Source organism: Neltuma alba, unplaced genomic scaffold (assembly GCF_004799145.2).
Source record: "Neltuma alba isolate B1F8T4 unplaced genomic scaffold, ASM479914v2 tig00012515_pilon, whole genome shotgun sequence".
NCBI lineage: Eukaryota > Viridiplantae > Streptophyta > Magnoliopsida > Fabales > Fabaceae > Neltuma > Neltuma alba.
Window position 1 is genome coordinate 12,373 of NW_021636982.1, and position 17,598 is coordinate 29,970.

A 17,598-nucleotide genomic window follows, 5' to 3' on the forward strand; every position below is an offset into this window, starting at 1 on the left:
TGTATCCAATCTTGCCGTTGAGCTAGATTGAATCTGTTTATTATTATTGTAAATAAAATATATTTATTAGATTATACTTTCAACGGTGACATCAGAAAGTCGCCGCTGAAAGTTAGACCTTTAGTGGCAACATTAGAAAGTCGCCACTAAAAGTCGGACCTTAGAGTCGCCGCTAAAGTATACCTTTCAGCGACGACAAAAAAAATTACCGCAGAAAGTGAACTTTCAGCGGCGACATTTTTGTCACCACTAAAAGTCTTACTTTTAGCAGTGACCTTTCAGTGTTGCCACTGAAAGTAGACTTTCAGCGGTGACAAAACACTTTCAACGGTGACTTTTTTGTCGCCGCTGAAAGTCTTACTTACAGTGGCAACTTTTTATTGTCGCCCCCGAAAGTGGATTTTCAGTGTCGACTTTTTTTGTTGCCGCCAAAAGTCGTCACCTGAAGTCTTTTTTTTTTTGTAGTGGAATTAGGAACAAAAATCTCTGATGAAAAAATTTTGTCCTTAAAAAATTACCGAGTGAAGGAAATTGGATCTGAGTTGACAGATTTGGGAGTGGGACACACTGAATCTGATTATCCCTTCATGTCAATTTACAAGGTTTGTCCTCGTGATTCACTTCTAGCCGATATTACGGGGTCCCAATTTTCTGGAATTTGTTTTGCTGTGATGTTCAGAGAAAGAAGTAAAAAGGACAAACGAGAAGTAATCACTAGTTGCTCCAGTCGGTCCAATATATATAGGTGTGTGTATTGGGGAAAAGTCGGTCCAATTTATTACTAGTTCAGATTCTATTCTAACTCAATTCTTAAACAAATTACCAACGGGGTTAGTCTAGTGAAAGGGACTAATCTCTCACAATGTGATGAACCAAGGTTCGACTCCTCACTAGAAGAGGTGTCCACATTTAGTGCCCGACAGTACCTCAAATAGGATTGCCTCCGATAGGAGGATACCTATGCTTTAGCCCAAAAAAAAAAAAAATCTTAAACAAGGTCATTCGATGAAACTTAGTTAATTATCTAAAACCTAATTACTAAATTTCATAGAATATATATATCATTTTATTTTATAAAATATAAGGACTGATATTTTAGATTGTTACTAAACCATGGAAACTATTTCAAATCAAATGTTATATTGTTATATAAGTAAAAAATCTTTTTTCTTTTAAATTCTTCCAGATTGTTATAAGCTTTTCAGCGTGAAAACAAAAAAGTTTGTGACGCTAAGATTATAAGAATTGAATTCTATCAATTTAATACTTAGGAATTGAGTTATAATCAAATAAAACTATAATGGCGAAAAAATTGATTTTCTCTTTTACTAAACTTGATGAAATATTTATACTTCATTTTTTAAAATATCATAATCTCTTTCACTTTTAATTTAGATAAAGTTTTGACCTGTAACAGTGTGATTGATAACTTTTCTTTTTAATTATAATTTCACGAAAGTAGTTAGCATGCCTTTGCAAAAAAATTGAGAAAATATATTTCTATGTAAAAGGATATAAACTCATGATACAAAGTATCCAAAAAGTGAGAGTAAAATTAATTGTTATCCTTTCTTTTAAATTAATATTATTATATCAATATCACATATAAAATTTATTTTTAAAAAAACACATTATGGTTCACATATACGATAATGACAATGATATATGGTGATTTCATTGGCAGGTAATCTATTGTTATTTCTATAAATGCTAGATGCCTAAGTTTTGATTTGTGCTAATCTTGGTGATTTCCTAATATTGAGCTCAGGTAAATTCTTAGATAAAAATAACAATTTTCTTCCTCCGCGCATAGAATCTCATAACTGACAAGTTAAAAAATAATAATAATTGGGAATACCAATAGGGGTTGGATCTAGCGGAAGGGGTTAGTCCTCCGCAACATGACAAACTAAGGTTCAAATTCTCACTAGGAAAGGTACCCACATTTAGTGCCTGGCAGTACTTCGAATAGGATTGTCAAGTTATAATTAAATGCTAATATTTTAAAAATAAAACACATGGGCAAGTATGATTAGAAAATTTAATATAATAGATATAAAGAATTTGATATAAGTAATGTACTATTAATTAATATTATCCCTCTAATATTTGTTTGTGTGCCGTCTTCTCCCTCAATTGCTTGTTTTCGTGGTGTGCAGGAGGCACATGTGGTGCCAAGAACAAAGTTTGAACCGCTACCCAGAGACAAGCTCTTGAGTCAAGTTGTCTTCCACGACGGTCGTTTTGCTCATAGGCCAACCCCTCTTATGGCCCTTGTGACCGTCCTATGCCTCAACATCCCATTACCAGAAAAACTCGTTTGGTACAACTGTAAGATTCTAGGCATCAGAATCCTTGTCAAGGCCACCCCACCCCCTCCCCCAAATACCGGCCAAAGTGGTGTCCTTTTTGTCTGCAACCACCGTACGGTCGTCGATCCTGTAGTTGTTGCAGTTGCTCTCACGAGAAAAGTCAGCTGTGTCACCTACAGCATCAGCAAGTTCAGTGAAATAACATCGCCAATCAAAACCGTCGCTTTGTCAAGAGAAAGGGAGAGAGATGCGGAAACTATTAAAAAAACTACTTCAGGAACGTGACTTGGTGACTTTTCCTGAAGGAACCACTTGCAGAGAACCATTTCCGTTAAGGTTCAGTGCTCTTTTTGCAGAATTAACTGATAGGATCGTTCCTGTGGCTGTGAACACGAAGCAGACTGTTTTTCATGGGACAACGATTCGAGGCCATAAGATTTTGGACCCTTACTTTGTGTTCATGAACCCTATGCCTACATTTGAGATCATTTTTCTTAACCAGCTTCCAGTTGAGCTCCGGTGTAAGGGAGAGAAGTCCAGTTTTAAAGTTGCGAATTACATTCCGATAGTTCTTGCAGGGACGTTAGGGTTTGAGTTCATGCATCTTACGAGGAAAGATAAGTACGTTATGCTTGCCGGAACAGATGGTAGGACTCCTTCGAAGGAGGAGGAGGAGAATAAGAAGGCTTGATTAGTTGATAGTTTTGACAGTAGTTACGACAGATTGGACTAGAGAAATAACTAAGCAGTATAGGTTGATGATACATTTGGATTATAATTTTTTAATGCGTTTCAAAATTTTCAAGGACTACATACCTTATGGAAGTGATCATAAACAAAATGATTATATTGTGACGGGCGATAATAAAAAAATCTGTAAGACTGTGTGCGTCCCTCTGTGTGTGTATGCAGTAGAAAGCATATATAGACCCTTAAATATATTGGGTTCAGTCCTGCAATGATGTTGTGGCCTGAAGATTTTGCGTGAGTTGCTTCTTGTCAGAACTCAGAAATGATGAAAGCAAAGCACGAGTTCATGTGATCATCTATTTTCAAAGTCTTTTATCATTTGGTAGAGCACGAGTTTTCCCCCTACAACTTATATCCATTTGGTAAGAAAGAAGTCTTTTATCTTACAAGGTCTTACGTGGCCCAAGCTCTGTATATAACTAAGCTCATTGAACATTACACACACAAACACACGCCCCACGATTTCAAAGGGCTTTGAGTACCAATCTATAAAGATACAAATATAATTGAAAATAATTTGAGAAGTTAAGAATGGGAAAAAAAATTGAATTTTAATTATAAGAAGAGTAAATGATTGACCAACAGGATTTGAATCGAGTAGAATGAGCTAATTCCTGACAATGTCATGAACTAATGTTCCAATATGATTCTCACCTGGAGAGTTGCCCTCGTTTATTGCATAATAATGCTTCAAACGGGTCCAACAGAAATATACGTATGCTCGAAGAAAAGAAACATGTGATTGGAAATTGAGGTGTAAATACTAGTCCTAGTCCGAATGAAATAGGGAACACGTTGAGGGGTTAAATAGAATAATAGAAAACATAAAGAAAATGTGAAGGATCTAAGCTCATATAATACATGCTTAAAAAGAATGGAGGGAGTAAATTGAACTAGTTCTAATGGATCGTGTTTTGAAATAACAGTTAGGTTTAATTATTTTCTTCCTAGTGAATCGTACCTCTGACATTCGTATGCGCATTTAATCAACAAGAAGCAGGATTAGGGCATGCTGACAGAACAAACCTGTTGGATCTGTGCTATTCATGAGGAAGCTGTAGAACAAACAAAAGCATATTCTTCAAAAAAGCCCGCTGAACACTTCCCCAGATATCTTGTCAAAAATACATGACAAAGTGAAACCTATCTAGTGTTCTTGTCAACTTCATTAATCTAAACAATTCCTCGTTGAATTCGATATGAATTAGTACGGGTTGCTGGTTCCCAGTAGTCTATATTATTATGTCATTTGTCATATTAAATGCGACGTGTATGTGTGGATGCTTTATTGAATAATATGTATATGTGCACTTCTGTTTCTATATATATATATATGTATGTATATGTTTCTATGTCTGTGTATGTTCACCTTTTATAAATGAAACTATTTTGAATGCTTTGTTTGCTGCATGAGTTATACAACTACTTACTACACACACGAGCGAGGAAATAGGCAAAGACTAAACGATGCTCTGTTTAGCCCGGTTTTGCTGTGGGGAAATCAGAGGTAATCGAAAAAAACGAAACTTTGAAACAATTCGAATTCGAAGTAACGCATTGACATGATTGATCAGGTAAATAAGTTTGGGCCAATATGTTCAAACAACAGGTGGCTTTGGTGAGACAAAAGCTCCTGATTTTATTACTATTTTATGATAGACGGAGTATTATTGTTCATATTGGTTAAAGATATGGCGGTGGCTCCAATAAGTGATATATATGAACAATGATCTGCATGACGATTACATTTATTTCCCTCTTCTGAAAACCCCAGGCGATATGCGAATTGGAAGCGAAATTTGCAAAGTGACAAAATTTATTGTTGTTCTTTCATTATGTTGACTGAACTGATACGGCTTGTAAAGAACGTTTGACCGTTAGCCAGCTCAACAAATATTAGCAATTGTGTTGTGCCATGTGTTAATGCAGCTTCAATATTATTTGAAGATATCAAGTTAGCAGATTTAAATACTCTTTGTTAGGTGTTCAGATACAATCAATTAGGATGAAGATAAATATGCTACCTCTATTAATTTAAAAATATTAAGAAAATTAGTTAAATTAGTCATTTGTCACTAATATATGTTGATGTCTCCAAACTATACTCTGCAATTATGTGCATTAGATGATTAGAATTATATCTTGATGGGAACCCTTTATAATCAATAGAAATATTTTAGGAAAAAATGAAAAACAAAAAGGATTGAAATCTTATAGTCAAATTAAAACTAACTCTTATACTAAAGATGAGAGGTAATGATCTAATCGAATATTATGAAAGTATCATAGACGTGTTAGTAGTTTTGTAACTTTATTTGGACATTGTACGATATAAACACTTGAGGGGATACATAATTAAGTGATTGACTATCCAAACAGAAAAAGGCAACTGCATGGAGCTTATCTTAAGAGCGTGTGAAGGTTGGTCATATGTATAAATCACTTCATATAATTTTTTCTGTAAATGTACGAATTTGTCCTTATCAAATTATTGACACTCACTATTCCTTTGCATGCCTGGTGTAATAATATCCTGCCGTATTCGCCTGAAGTTTTGCTTTATAGAGAAACGATCGGCACACATCACTATCTTAATAAAAATGATTGTTCCCTATCTTAAAAATAATTAGTTTACCAAAGAGAACAATGCATTTAACTTCTTGTTTATTGGTATTTATATGTGCACAATGCATTTTTATTTATTTACTTTCCACCGTCAACAAATGCAAATAGTGTCTTTAATATTTTCAATAATAGTTTTATTCTTAAAGTATTAAAAGGAATAAAGTTGAAAAATATTTAAATTTTAAAATAGAATTAATAAGATTTAAGGGTTTTTTAGTATCAATAAAACATGTTAAAACTGAGTTATAACTAAGACAAGAGGAGTATAAACTAAAATTTAATTAAAATTTGCTAATGTGATTAAAGTCAACCTCATTTTTATATGGATACTCGTAGTTAAATGCAACAAAGTATGACTCAATCTCAGCCATCTCTCTCAACTATTCTCTACATCATAGTTACTAAAAAATATCCATACTGTGGATATTATTGAAAATAAATTAATTGCTTTATGGACTTTGCGGAAAATGACTTATTAGAACATGAACAACTTTTAAAATGTGAATTACTAATATTGAAAATTATAACATTGTGCATGCATAATCAAACAATGTGACTTCCTCGAATTTAATTCTATGCAGAGAACACATGGAATGGTCACAATCTAGTTCGGTTCATTAAAAAGAATAGCTATCCTATTTCGAACAAAGCTCTCTAAGTTTTTTTTTTTTGTAGCTTTTAAGATTAGGCACTTAACTAAAGGACCACTTGTTTAGTCATATCAAATTTAATTTCACCAATTAATTATACATTTCTCATAAGGCCTGGTCCCTGCTTGCTCACTGGATAAGCATTTCGGATTGAGTAATTGAATTGGTTTTATAAAGTGTCATCAAATTTGTCTCAATTATTTTTTTGTTCAATTTAAATATTTGAAATATATAACTTTACTTAAGAGTAGCTATAATTAATTTTATGAAAGGATCTAACATCTGTAAGATCAACATCAATTCCAATAATTAACTTATGTACATCTGTTTCAGTTAATATATTGTTCGCCATGCATGCGAATATTTGTCGAGAGGAAATTAAATACCACCTCCAGTCCTTAATATAAAACTTTGTTTGATTTTTATTTTGATCCTAAATATAAGACCCCAATCTATTTTGTCTCTCATATTTATGTATTTTTTTCCAAGGTAGTCCTTCTAACAATGGTAGTGTTAGCCAATATACTTGATTAGTAAAAATACTTTAGGAAAGACAATACTTATTTATTACACATAACTAACTTAACTTCTTTTCTTAATCTCCTCAAATTAGTCAACTAGCTCTTATAATTAGGACCAGAGGTAGTATTGTTTTCAATTTAAATAACTAAAAAGAGAAGGCCATCTAAGTACTATTGTCAAACTCGCAAGTTGACTCTCCGAGTCTAACCATTTTATGTTTTCAGCTAATAAAATTGTGTCAACTCATTCTTAAACTCGTAATAATTGTAAACTCGGTTGAACTTACGAGTTTATTTATCGAGTTTACTGTTTTTATGTTTTTAGCTTACAAAATCATGTCAACTCGCTCTTAACCTCGTGATAAATTTTTGGATTTGATTATGTTCAGTGACTTTATATATGAATTTTATAGAAATTTCTTTGTTGAATATGGTAAATTATGAATATTGATGGATATAATTTCAATTATTTAAATTTAAAATATATTTAAATGAAATTGTTCTTATTTTTATATATATTAATTATTTGATTATATACTTTTAATATTAGTTTATTAATAAAAGTATACTTTTACGAATTCACGATTCGAGTTTACGATTATAGTTTATATCATCATCACGAGTTTGTTTAAACTCGCGAGTTTGACAACCTTACATTTAACTATATTAATTAGCTAAATTAAAGATGAATCATATAACATCCAATCAATATCAATATTTCAATGTGCATGTGTAGTAAAATCTAAGGCACAATATTCACAAGATACTCCCTTCAGTCCCGTATATAAGAGAATTTAGAAAGCTTTCTCTAAATCCTAGATTAAAAAAAAAAACTACACAAATCTACTTCATATATTAAAAAGTTCTTCTCACAACCTTCATTGAATAAAAATTGGCCCTACGAGTGTCATTAAATATTTGGTAAAAGGTCAAAATTAATTAGGCATTTTAGAAAAAAGGGAAAATTATACTCCCTCCAACTTTATTTATAAGAAACATTTGATCAAATAAGGTAGATAAAAAAAGTTAGTTAAAATTAATTAAAGACAATAAATATGTACAAAATATAAGTTTTTTCTTAAAAATATCCTTCTTTATGGGGGAAGAGAATATAAAAAAGAATAAGAAAATTATTAAAATAAAGAGAATGGTGTTTCAAGAAATGAGATAACAACTACTCCTGTGGTCCAATTTATAAGGCAGAGAGAGAAAATATTTTTTGATCCTATTTATAGGACACTAAGAGAAAATTTTTGTATGTATATATAATTTTACCCTTCATTTATTATTATATTGAATTTATTTACATGAAATATAATGTATGTTAAATAGGTATAAAGTTGGAAAGTTATTGAATTTTAAATGAGAGTTAATAAAGTTTAAAATTTTTCTTAGTTTGCTTGAAACATATTGGAAGTGACTTATAAATAGAGCCAAAAGAGTATATTGAATACTAAAATTAGTAATTAATAGGTGCAAAATAAAAAAACTAACAAAAAATTTTTAAAATATCTTGTAAATGGTTTTTTTTATAAATAAGGTCAAGAAACTTGTTAAAAAAAAAAAGGAATAAGATAGAAATGATAGTTATTTCTTATCCAAAGAGGTTGAGGGAGTACTTTGTGACATATTTATAAACAACATATATTTTCAACCATTTTTTTAATCATCGTTCATTATTTGTTTCCTATAGCATTAGGACCGGAGGGAGTACATACAAAAATAATAGGAAAAATCGCAAAAAAGACTGTCAAAATTAAAAAATTGCATACAAGGACCCATTCACAAAAATTGTTATCAAAACCCATACTAATGTTGTAATGGATCCCTATTTGTAATTTTTCTATTTCGGCTGTCTTTTTTTTGTGATTTTTCCAAAATAATATTACTTATTATGCTCATAATACTACATCCAGTGCATAATATAAGACATTAATTAAAAAAAATTGTGATCTAAAATATAAAATGTTGTCAAGATAATTAATATAATTTTTTCATTTTCACTCTTATTAAATACTACCTCCTATCCTTAATATAAGACTTTGTTTGACTTTTATTTTGGTGTTAAATATAAGACCTCAATCTACTTTATCTCTTATATTTATGCATTTTTTCCAATATACTCCTTTTAATAATAGTAGTTCTAGCTAATACACTTGATTAGCAAGGGTATTTTAATAAAGACAACATATATTTATTACAAATAACTAACTTAACTTTTTTCCTTAATCTTTTCAAATTAGTCTACTAGCTCTTATAATTAAGACCGGAGGTAGTATAAGAGAGAGAGGGGAGAAAATTGAGAGATAATAAAAACATAATATTGAAGGCAATTTTATCATTTTGGAGGGGATAAAATAGAAAGACTTTGTCATTTTACGATACACTTAATAACTAAATTTTTATTTCTTGATACGTGAGAAAACTTAACCAACCTTTTATGTTATGAACCAGAGGGAGTACAATATATGAAATGAGCATTAAATATATATTTTTTCATTATATGCCGATATTTAATAAGGGTTCTAAGAGAGTGAGAACTGATATAACAATGTTGGAATTAGTATAGTTAACGGTAAGGATAATATTAAAAATTATTTGAAGTTTAGGACAAATTTAATATTTTAAATTATTTTTATTGACAGATGTGAATTAGTTAGAGGGTTATAATAAAGATAAGAGGGAGTAAAACACAAGAAAGGTGAGGAAGAGCGTGGGAGCCTTAAATGAATTACTATGTGGATTGTTCATTGAGTTGGGTAGGAGCGTTGAATCAAATTGTCCTGTAGTGTGGTTGTAATAATAGTATTAGTAATAATAATAACAAAAACCGTAGCTTTTTTAATGTAAGCAATTATAGGGGGCTTGGCCCCGGCCCCTTGACGATAACAAATAAGCAAATTGAACAAGGGCAAGTGTGCTGTGAGATATATGACCTCCAACTACTCGGACGCCTCCCTACAACTGCCCCCGTCATGAAGTTAAGGACAGCTCTTTCACTCGTCCCAAAATTACTTCCCTCTCTCCTTTTCACAGCCTCTTCCTTCTTTGATTCATTTTCTGTCATAAGATATCAAGATTAATAACACTTCATCATATTTTTCCTCTTAAAATTCACATACTCGATATATAAGTTTTATTCTATTTTTTTTAAGAGTAGCAATATTCTTTGCTGAAGAATCTAATTAATTTTCTTTTAAGTTGAGAATGAAACCGCACGTTAAAGAACGAGATTCCTGGCCGCTCACATCAACCCGAGTCAGTAGATATATGCCACTATGATTTTTTTTTTTGGGTCAAATGTTATATGATTATGCATATAAGATCATTTCTTAAGTTGTTTTAATATATTTAAGATCATTTCTTAAGTTGTTTTAATTTTTTGATTATATTTATAAGTTACTTCTAACATGTTTCACACAAATTAAGAAAAACTTTAAATTTCATTAACTTTTATTTAAAATTCAATAACTTTTCAACTTTATCCCTATTTAATATATATTATATCTTATATAAACAAAGTCAACACAATGATAAATGAAGAGTAAAATTATGCATCTATATAAAAAATTTCTCTTAATACCCTATAAATAGGATCAAAAATGATTTTTTTTTACCTTAGAAATAAGACTAGAGGAGTTTTTTTTTTGGTTTTTTTGCGCCACAACAATTTCAGTTCTTTCCATTTATTAACCCTGCCAACGCCAATGATCTACGCCGGATCCCTTATGAGTCACTCTTCTTTGATTCTTTTATTATTTTTTGGTCACAACAATTTCAGTTCCTTCCATTTACTGTACATCTCTTGCATTAATTACATGCCGTTTAACTCAGATCTCTAATCAATGCCACTATCCCCCAACTGCATCAATTTAATTCAATTTCAATTCTTCATTTATACTTGGAAATTGTGCAATATTTTTTAATACTTCTGTGCTATTTATGACTTTCAGATTTAAGAAGAGATGTCTTCCATTTTGTAAGTTTTAATTTGAGTTTTTTCTTAACATTTAATATTTTTTAATGTTATTTTTAATTATTTTTCTTTTATTATTTTTTTCATACATCATCTTTAGTCCTTTTCTTTTCATTTATTATAATGACATATTATTTTTAATTTTAATTAATTTTAACTAATTATTTATTATTTGTGAATTAGTTTTTTAAAACTCATGACAAAGACTAGAAGGAGTATTGTGTGTGTGTGTGTGTGTGTGTTTGTGTACTGCCACTTATTTGTAGCAGAGGGTATTTCTTCAAATGTCCAGCCTTGCATGCATGTATTGTCAATTTTTCGGTTGGCTTTCATTTTAAATAATTTTTAATTGAAGAATTTGGTCGAGCACTAATTTCCTTATTACATTTTAGTTTTATAAGGTCAAAAATATGATATAATAATAAATTGATAAATAAACACATTTTAGTCAAATACAATTAAATTTTTTTCCAGTAACATCCGGGGCGAAAAACATCGCATCCTTAATTCTTTTATACTAAAAGACAGTTATTTCAAAATAGAAGAATACCAAACTTTCCCTTGCCTAGTCGTCAACCTTAATTTATTGAAGAGATCTTTTAATGTATTCGAAATTGAGCCGAATTATTGAATGACTAAAATATTTTAATTTCTTTTTAATTCCGATGGCTTTTAGTCGTCAAAGATGGGAAGTGAGAACTTCGGAACTTCCCTTCTCCCTCCCGGAATATCACATTTCTCTGGAATTTATTATTGGATCTTTTATAATTTTAAGAAATATCTTCTCATTTTTACTCCTATATAGTATTGGTTAATGTGAGCTGCATAATTATAAATGAAAAATTATGGCTTTTAATTAGTTGTCGACAAAAAAAGTCAACTTTTCACCTTGTTGGCCAGAAAAACGTCAATTTTTCATCAAATTTTTAAAAAAATAACTTTTTTAATATACATGATACATTGTGATAAAAATTCAACAAATTTGATGTTGGCCACGCAAAGCCTAATACTGTTGACAAAAAAAAAGGGTGGGGGGAGCCTAATACAACCCTTCTCTTTCATGCGCCTTCTTTTGCGTGTTTGGAACGGACTATTAAACATAGGGAGCTATCAAGTGATACCTTTTAAGTAAAAATTTATATAAAAATTTAGTTACTAATGAAGTACAATGTTCGTGTTGGATGTATGTGATATATATAGAAAATGTTCTTGTCGGATGTATGTGATATATATAGAAAATGTGGAGAGGATATAGTGGGCGCCAGCAGCCTCTAGGAAATCTTGAACATTTATGTATCACTAAAAGCTGCTGGTTTAACGGATTTAAATAATATATATTGTATTCTAATTACTACTTCCGGTCCTAAATATAAGAGCTAGTTGACAAATTTCAGTAAATTAAGAAAACAAGTTAAGTTAATTATTTGTAATAAATAGGTATTGTCTCTTCTAAAATATTCTTGCTAATCAAGTTTATTGGTTAGAATTACTATTATTAGAAGGAGTATCTTGGAAAAAAATGAATAAATATGAGAGATAAAATAGGCTGAGATTTTATATTTAAGACTAAAATAAAAGTCAAACAAAATTTTATATTAAAGACTAGAGTAGTATATATTTTAATCTCATATAACAAAATGTACTCTTGTCACAACAAAACATACTCCTCTAGTCCTATATGACAGAGATATATAGGACCGAAGAGAAAAGATTTTTTTAGTTCTATTTATAGAACATTAAGAAATTTTTTTTTATATTGATATACAATTTTGCCCTTTATTTCTTATTATGTTGATTTTGTTCACATGAGGTATAATATATATTAAATAGAGATAAAGTTAAAAAGTTATTGAATTTTAAGTGAGAGTTAATGAAGTTTAAGATTTTTCTTGATCTCTGTGAAATATGTTGAAAGTAACTTATAAATACAGCAAGATGAATATATAGGAAATTCATAATTAATGCATTAGTATAATCTGCATTCTCTATCTTTATTTTTTTTTTTTTGGAAAAACTATTTGCAGGTGCCTCCTTAACTTTTAATTTGGTGCATATCTTTTTTTTTTCCTTCTTAATTAAATACTCTAATTGCACTCTGTTAGTATTGGTAGTTTCTTTAACTTTGCTCTATTGATACCGATAGCTCTTATGCAAAAGCTAAGTGTGCTCACGGAGCAAAGTTATAGCGTTTAATTAAAAAAAAAAATACAGGTACCAAATTAAAAATTGAGAAAAACTATAAGTAATTGTATTTTTTTTTTTTATGCCACCACATTTTCCATCAATTCGTATGTATTTTTGTTTTTAGGCCAAGCAATCAATTCCCACGCAGCAAATGGCAACTAGGTTTTCAACGACATATTGTAAGGTTATCTTTCCGACCACAGAATATATATTACTATGATTTTTATTATACTTATTTGATTTGCTATGCATGCGAAACAAACATTAAACAATTCATTGAACAACGTCACCATCTCTTCCTTCTCCTTTTAAATCTCTTCCAACCCTCCTCCTCCCCCAGTCTCTCTCGTCATTACAGTCTCCACCAGGCCAGCAACCTCCATAGCCTCTACTTATTTTGTCTTCTCCTTCCCTCTCTCTGCAGCCATGGTTGCCAAGGAAGCTTTTCGTCGTTTCCAACCCATCTCAAAGTGCAGCACTGATGAACGGCAAAACCAAACCGTCGTTTCCGACTTAGACGGCACCCTTCTCGTGTCGCGAAGCGCTTTCCCTTACTACATGCTCGTCGCTGTCGAAGCCGGAAGCTTCCTCCGAGGACTCCTACTTCTCGTTTCAGTCCCCTTTGTGTATTTAACCTGCCTGTTCGTCTCTGAAACTGTGGCAATCAAAACTCTCATCTTCATCACCTTCGCCGGACTCAAGACCAGAGACGTGGAGCTCGTGTCGAGGTCGGTGTTGCCCAAGTTCTACGCCGGTGACATCCACCCGGAGACTTGGCGGGTGTTCAGTTCTCTCGGGAAGAGGTACGTCGTGACGGCCAGTCCGAGGTTGATGGTGGAGCCATTCGCGAAGACCTTTCTAGAGGCAGATAAGGTCATAGGTACAGAGCTGAAAGTCACGAAATATGGGAAGACACTGACAGGGTTTGTTAAGGAACCAGGAGTGCTGGTTGGTGACCACAAGAAAGAAGCCGTTGTCAAGGAATTTGGACAAGAATTGCCAGATTTGGGACTGGGGGACAGTGAATCTGATTGTCACTTCATGTCAATTTGCAAGGTTTGTAATCTTCTATGTATACCCTTTTGTTAACCATGGCTTTTGAAGTTGGTTCAAAACCTGACATGACTTTAACTAATAAACCTCTTCACCTGTTATGACAATATTGTTCTCCCACAGTTGTTTTGATAAAGAAGAGATTTTTTTAATCTTTTTCTATGAATATTTATAAAAATATTATGTAAGATATTTGTTTCGTTTTTTCTCTTATTGCCCTATTTAATGTTGATTTATATTTTGTACTCCACTGCCATTTGCGTACTACAACTTTTTATGGGTAGTTCTCCCTGTGACATTAACTTCTCAATAGAAGCATCAATATTATCAGCACAAATTAAAAAGAAAAACATATCCAAAATTTATCTCTTTTACAAGACTTTCCTTGACATAGGACTTTTAACATTATCTATAGCCTCTACCTTTTTCCCCTCTCTACATGAGAGAGAGCTAAGTCCTTATACACGTACACCAAATATTATATCTTTTCGCAATATTCTTTAAATGTTTCTTCTGTCGGTTCTTCTCGATTGGGTATTTAATACACCCATACATTCTAATGGCCCCTCCATGTTCTGAAGAATATGATTCCACAGCGGCAAACAGCGGCTGACCGATAAAAGACAACGACAACACAAATTTGATTTTTCTCAACAATAATGCATGGCACTACTTGCCATTAATTCTTGATGTCTAACCTAATATTATAGCGCTCTCGTAGCCACTAATGACTAGTCTATATACTTTGATTGTTAGCCTAAAAACATGAAGGAAAAAAAATTACTTTGAATTTTCATTTATTAAAAGTAAGATATTCAAAAAAAATTGTTTTTATTTTCACAATTAATTTTATGTTGTATGTATTAATTAAACTAGACATTAACACTCACAATCCAACCCGAATTAGTTGAAACCCCAAATTTTTTTTATATACTATATATCAATAGTGTTTAAAACTTTTTTGAGGACCGAGAGAGTTTATGCCTTTTACTACTGCGTACCTATATACTCCACCGACACTTGCCATCTCAAAGTTTCCTGAGGTTTCAATCAACGGTTCTGATGTATTGTCCCTTCATGAAACCTGATATAACCCGTTGCAAGTATATGTATTCTCCCCGGATCAATTATATATGTAGTGAGTATTTTGAATTTGCTCTTATATATGCAGGAAGGATATAGAGTGCCAAGAACAAAATGTGAGCCACTACCCAGAGACAAGCTTTTAAGTCCCATTATCTTCCACGACGGTCGTTTTGCTCAGAGGCCAACCCCCTTTATGGCACTTGTCACTTTCCTATGGCTCCCTATTGGCACCATACTTGCCATCTTAAGGGTATACCTTAACATCCCACTACCAGAAAGACTCGTTTGGTACAACTCCAAGCTTCTGGGCGTCAGAATCCTTGTCAAGGGCACCCCACCCCCTCCCCCAAAGACCGGCCAAAGCGGTGTCCTTTTTGTCTGCAACCACCGTACCGTCGTGGATCCTGTAGTTATTGCAGTTGCTCTCAAGAGAAAAGTCAGCTGTGTCACCTACAGCATAAGCAAGTTCAGTGAAATAACATCGCCAATCAAAACCGTTGCTTTGTCAAGAGAAAGAGAGAAAGATGCAGAGAATATTAAAAAACTGGTTCAGGAAGGTGACTTGGTGATTTTTCCTGAAGGCACCACTTGCAGGGAACCATTTCTATTAAGGTTCAGTGCTCTTTTTGCTGAATTAACCGAGAGGATTGTTCCTGTGGCTATTAACACGAAGCAGACTGTGTTTAATGGGACCACAGTTCGTGGGCATAAGATTTTGGACCCTTACTTTGTGTTCATGAACCCTATTCCTACATTTGAGATCACTTTTCTGGACCAGCTTCCAGTTGAGCTCACATGTAAGGGAGGCAAGTCCAGTTTTGAAGTTGCGAATTACATTCAGACAGTTCTTGCGGGGACGCTTAGGTTTGAGTGTACGAATCTGACGAGGAAAGATAAGTACAGCATGCTAGCTGGAACAGATGGGAGGATTGCATTAAAGAAGGAGAAGAATGGGGAGAAGAAGACCGGAAAGCTTGAAATTAATTAAGTGTGATAGCAGATGGGGACAAGAGAAGTACGTACAACTACGTGGTGGATTGGATATATTCTTTTGTATTATGAATTTAGTGGGTTCCCAATGTGCTTCTAAATGTTTATAACTATGTGTGGATATACATGTAGCAACAAGGCATATTTGTGATAAAATAATTAATAATAATCTACATGATTATGCTTTAATTTTGTTGTTGAGATATGAATTAATACCAATTGTATATTCTCTATTGGTTTCATGTTGGATTTATCAGTCCCGAAATCTTCTACAGGGTATTATGTCCAGTTGGAGTGAGCAACGACAGGGAAGGCCTTTAATTATTAGTTTTTTTAAGAAGTTACAAGCGGTCGCGAAAACTTTGACTGATTTTCTCTTTGCTCGTATGCTCTGGGCCAGAATAATGAATATAATAGTGATTTTAGAGATTATTATATTGACGAAGTCAAGGTTGTGCTTTCGGCCTTTTGCTATCAGAGTCAACAAGTTCACGCCCTTACGACTCCTTTCTCAGTTTCTCTCCGCGTCAATTCTGAGACCCACATTCCGAGATACGATTCTCTTGAGGTGTTGGGGGGGCGTTGATTAAGGTTAGTAGCTCTCTTCGATGATTTATTTTTGTTTGGCCTGCTGCGGAAATCTTGTTAGTGCAATCTCTGCTATACTCTGCTTTTGGAATTCCTCAAGAATTAAACACTTTTGATCTTTTCTCGATTTTTGAGTCTCTGTTAAGCTTTTCTGACGCCTCATCTGAGCTCTTCCCTTTCTTTCTATGTTTCTTTTTTTTTTTCAAAAATAAATTATGGAAAACCTGATTTAACATTAAGATATAAGTGGAGTGTTGGACTAATTTTCTTTTGTTTTCTTCTAATAACTTTAGGTTGTTTCGGATAGCTGGGAAAGAACAGAGAATGAGAGATCTTGTGTATCATCAGTCCAGGATTTGGAGATATGTGAGAAGTGTGTCAGTCATAAATGGCCTGGTTTGCTTTGGTCTCAGCTCCACCTACGAAAGATCATTTGGAAAGTGGGGTTTTGGCGACTCCTTGCTTATCTATTGGTGGGTTTAATTATGTGGTGCCTCATCTGGCGGGCCAAGAGAATTCGAGCTTCAAATAAAGTCCAATGTCTTGTGGCAGCCCTAATTTTTGATATGATCTGTTTGATCTCGGTCCTGCATGATGAACTTGTGACTGCAAAATCAGAGGCACTGAGCATTATCTCGTATGGTTCATTTGCCTTGATGTTGCTGTCCATGTCAAGGAAGTTTGAGCTCGGATTCGAAACTGGCTTCTCCACTTTTTTCCTGCATGTCTTTGTTTGCCGCACAACTTTTCAAAATCAACTGGAACTTCTTACCCATTGCATTAGTTTTCTGCTCCCACATCATTATTCTTCGCCACTACTCACAATCCGCATTACAGATTGGTTTCCACCAGCCCAAATGCAG

The 17,598-nt window shown here is 32.8% G+C and overlaps 1 protein-coding gene and 1 pseudogene across 3 annotated transcripts; both read left to right on the forward strand.

Annotated features, from left to right (window-relative positions):
• The first annotated feature begins 527 nt into the window (after nt 1-527).
• LOC114727939 (glycerol-3-phosphate 2-O-acyltransferase 6-like) lies at nt 528-3,003 on the forward strand (annotated as a pseudogene).
• A 300-nt stretch (nt 3,004-3,303) lies between these two features.
• On the forward strand, nt 3,304-17,394 carry LOC114727968 (glycerol-3-phosphate 2-O-acyltransferase 6-like). Of its 3 annotated transcripts, XR_003738624.1 has the most exons (4): nt 13,423-14,074; nt 15,243-16,172; nt 16,423-16,738; nt 17,029-17,394. XR_003738624.1 is itself a non-coding variant. In XM_028914760.1 (3 exons), exons 2-3 carry the CDS (start codon nt 13,850-13,852, stop codon nt 16,143-16,145), a joined length of 1,128 nt encoding a protein of 375 aa, XP_028770593.1. In that variant the 5' UTR covers nt 3,304-3,310; nt 13,635-13,849; the 3' UTR covers nt 16,146-16,283. The 3 variants fall into 3 exon arrangements, 2 of the variants coding, with proteins under 2 accessions (XP_028770593.1, XP_028770592.1); XM_028914760.1 differs by lacking the exons at nt 16,423-16,738; nt 17,029-17,394 and adding an exon at nt 3,304-3,310 and having other exon boundaries at nt 13,635-14,074; nt 15,243-16,283; XM_028914759.1 differs by lacking the exons at nt 16,423-16,738; nt 17,029-17,394 and having other exon boundaries at nt 15,243-16,283.
• Nucleotides 17,395-17,598: the final 204 nt, after the last annotated feature.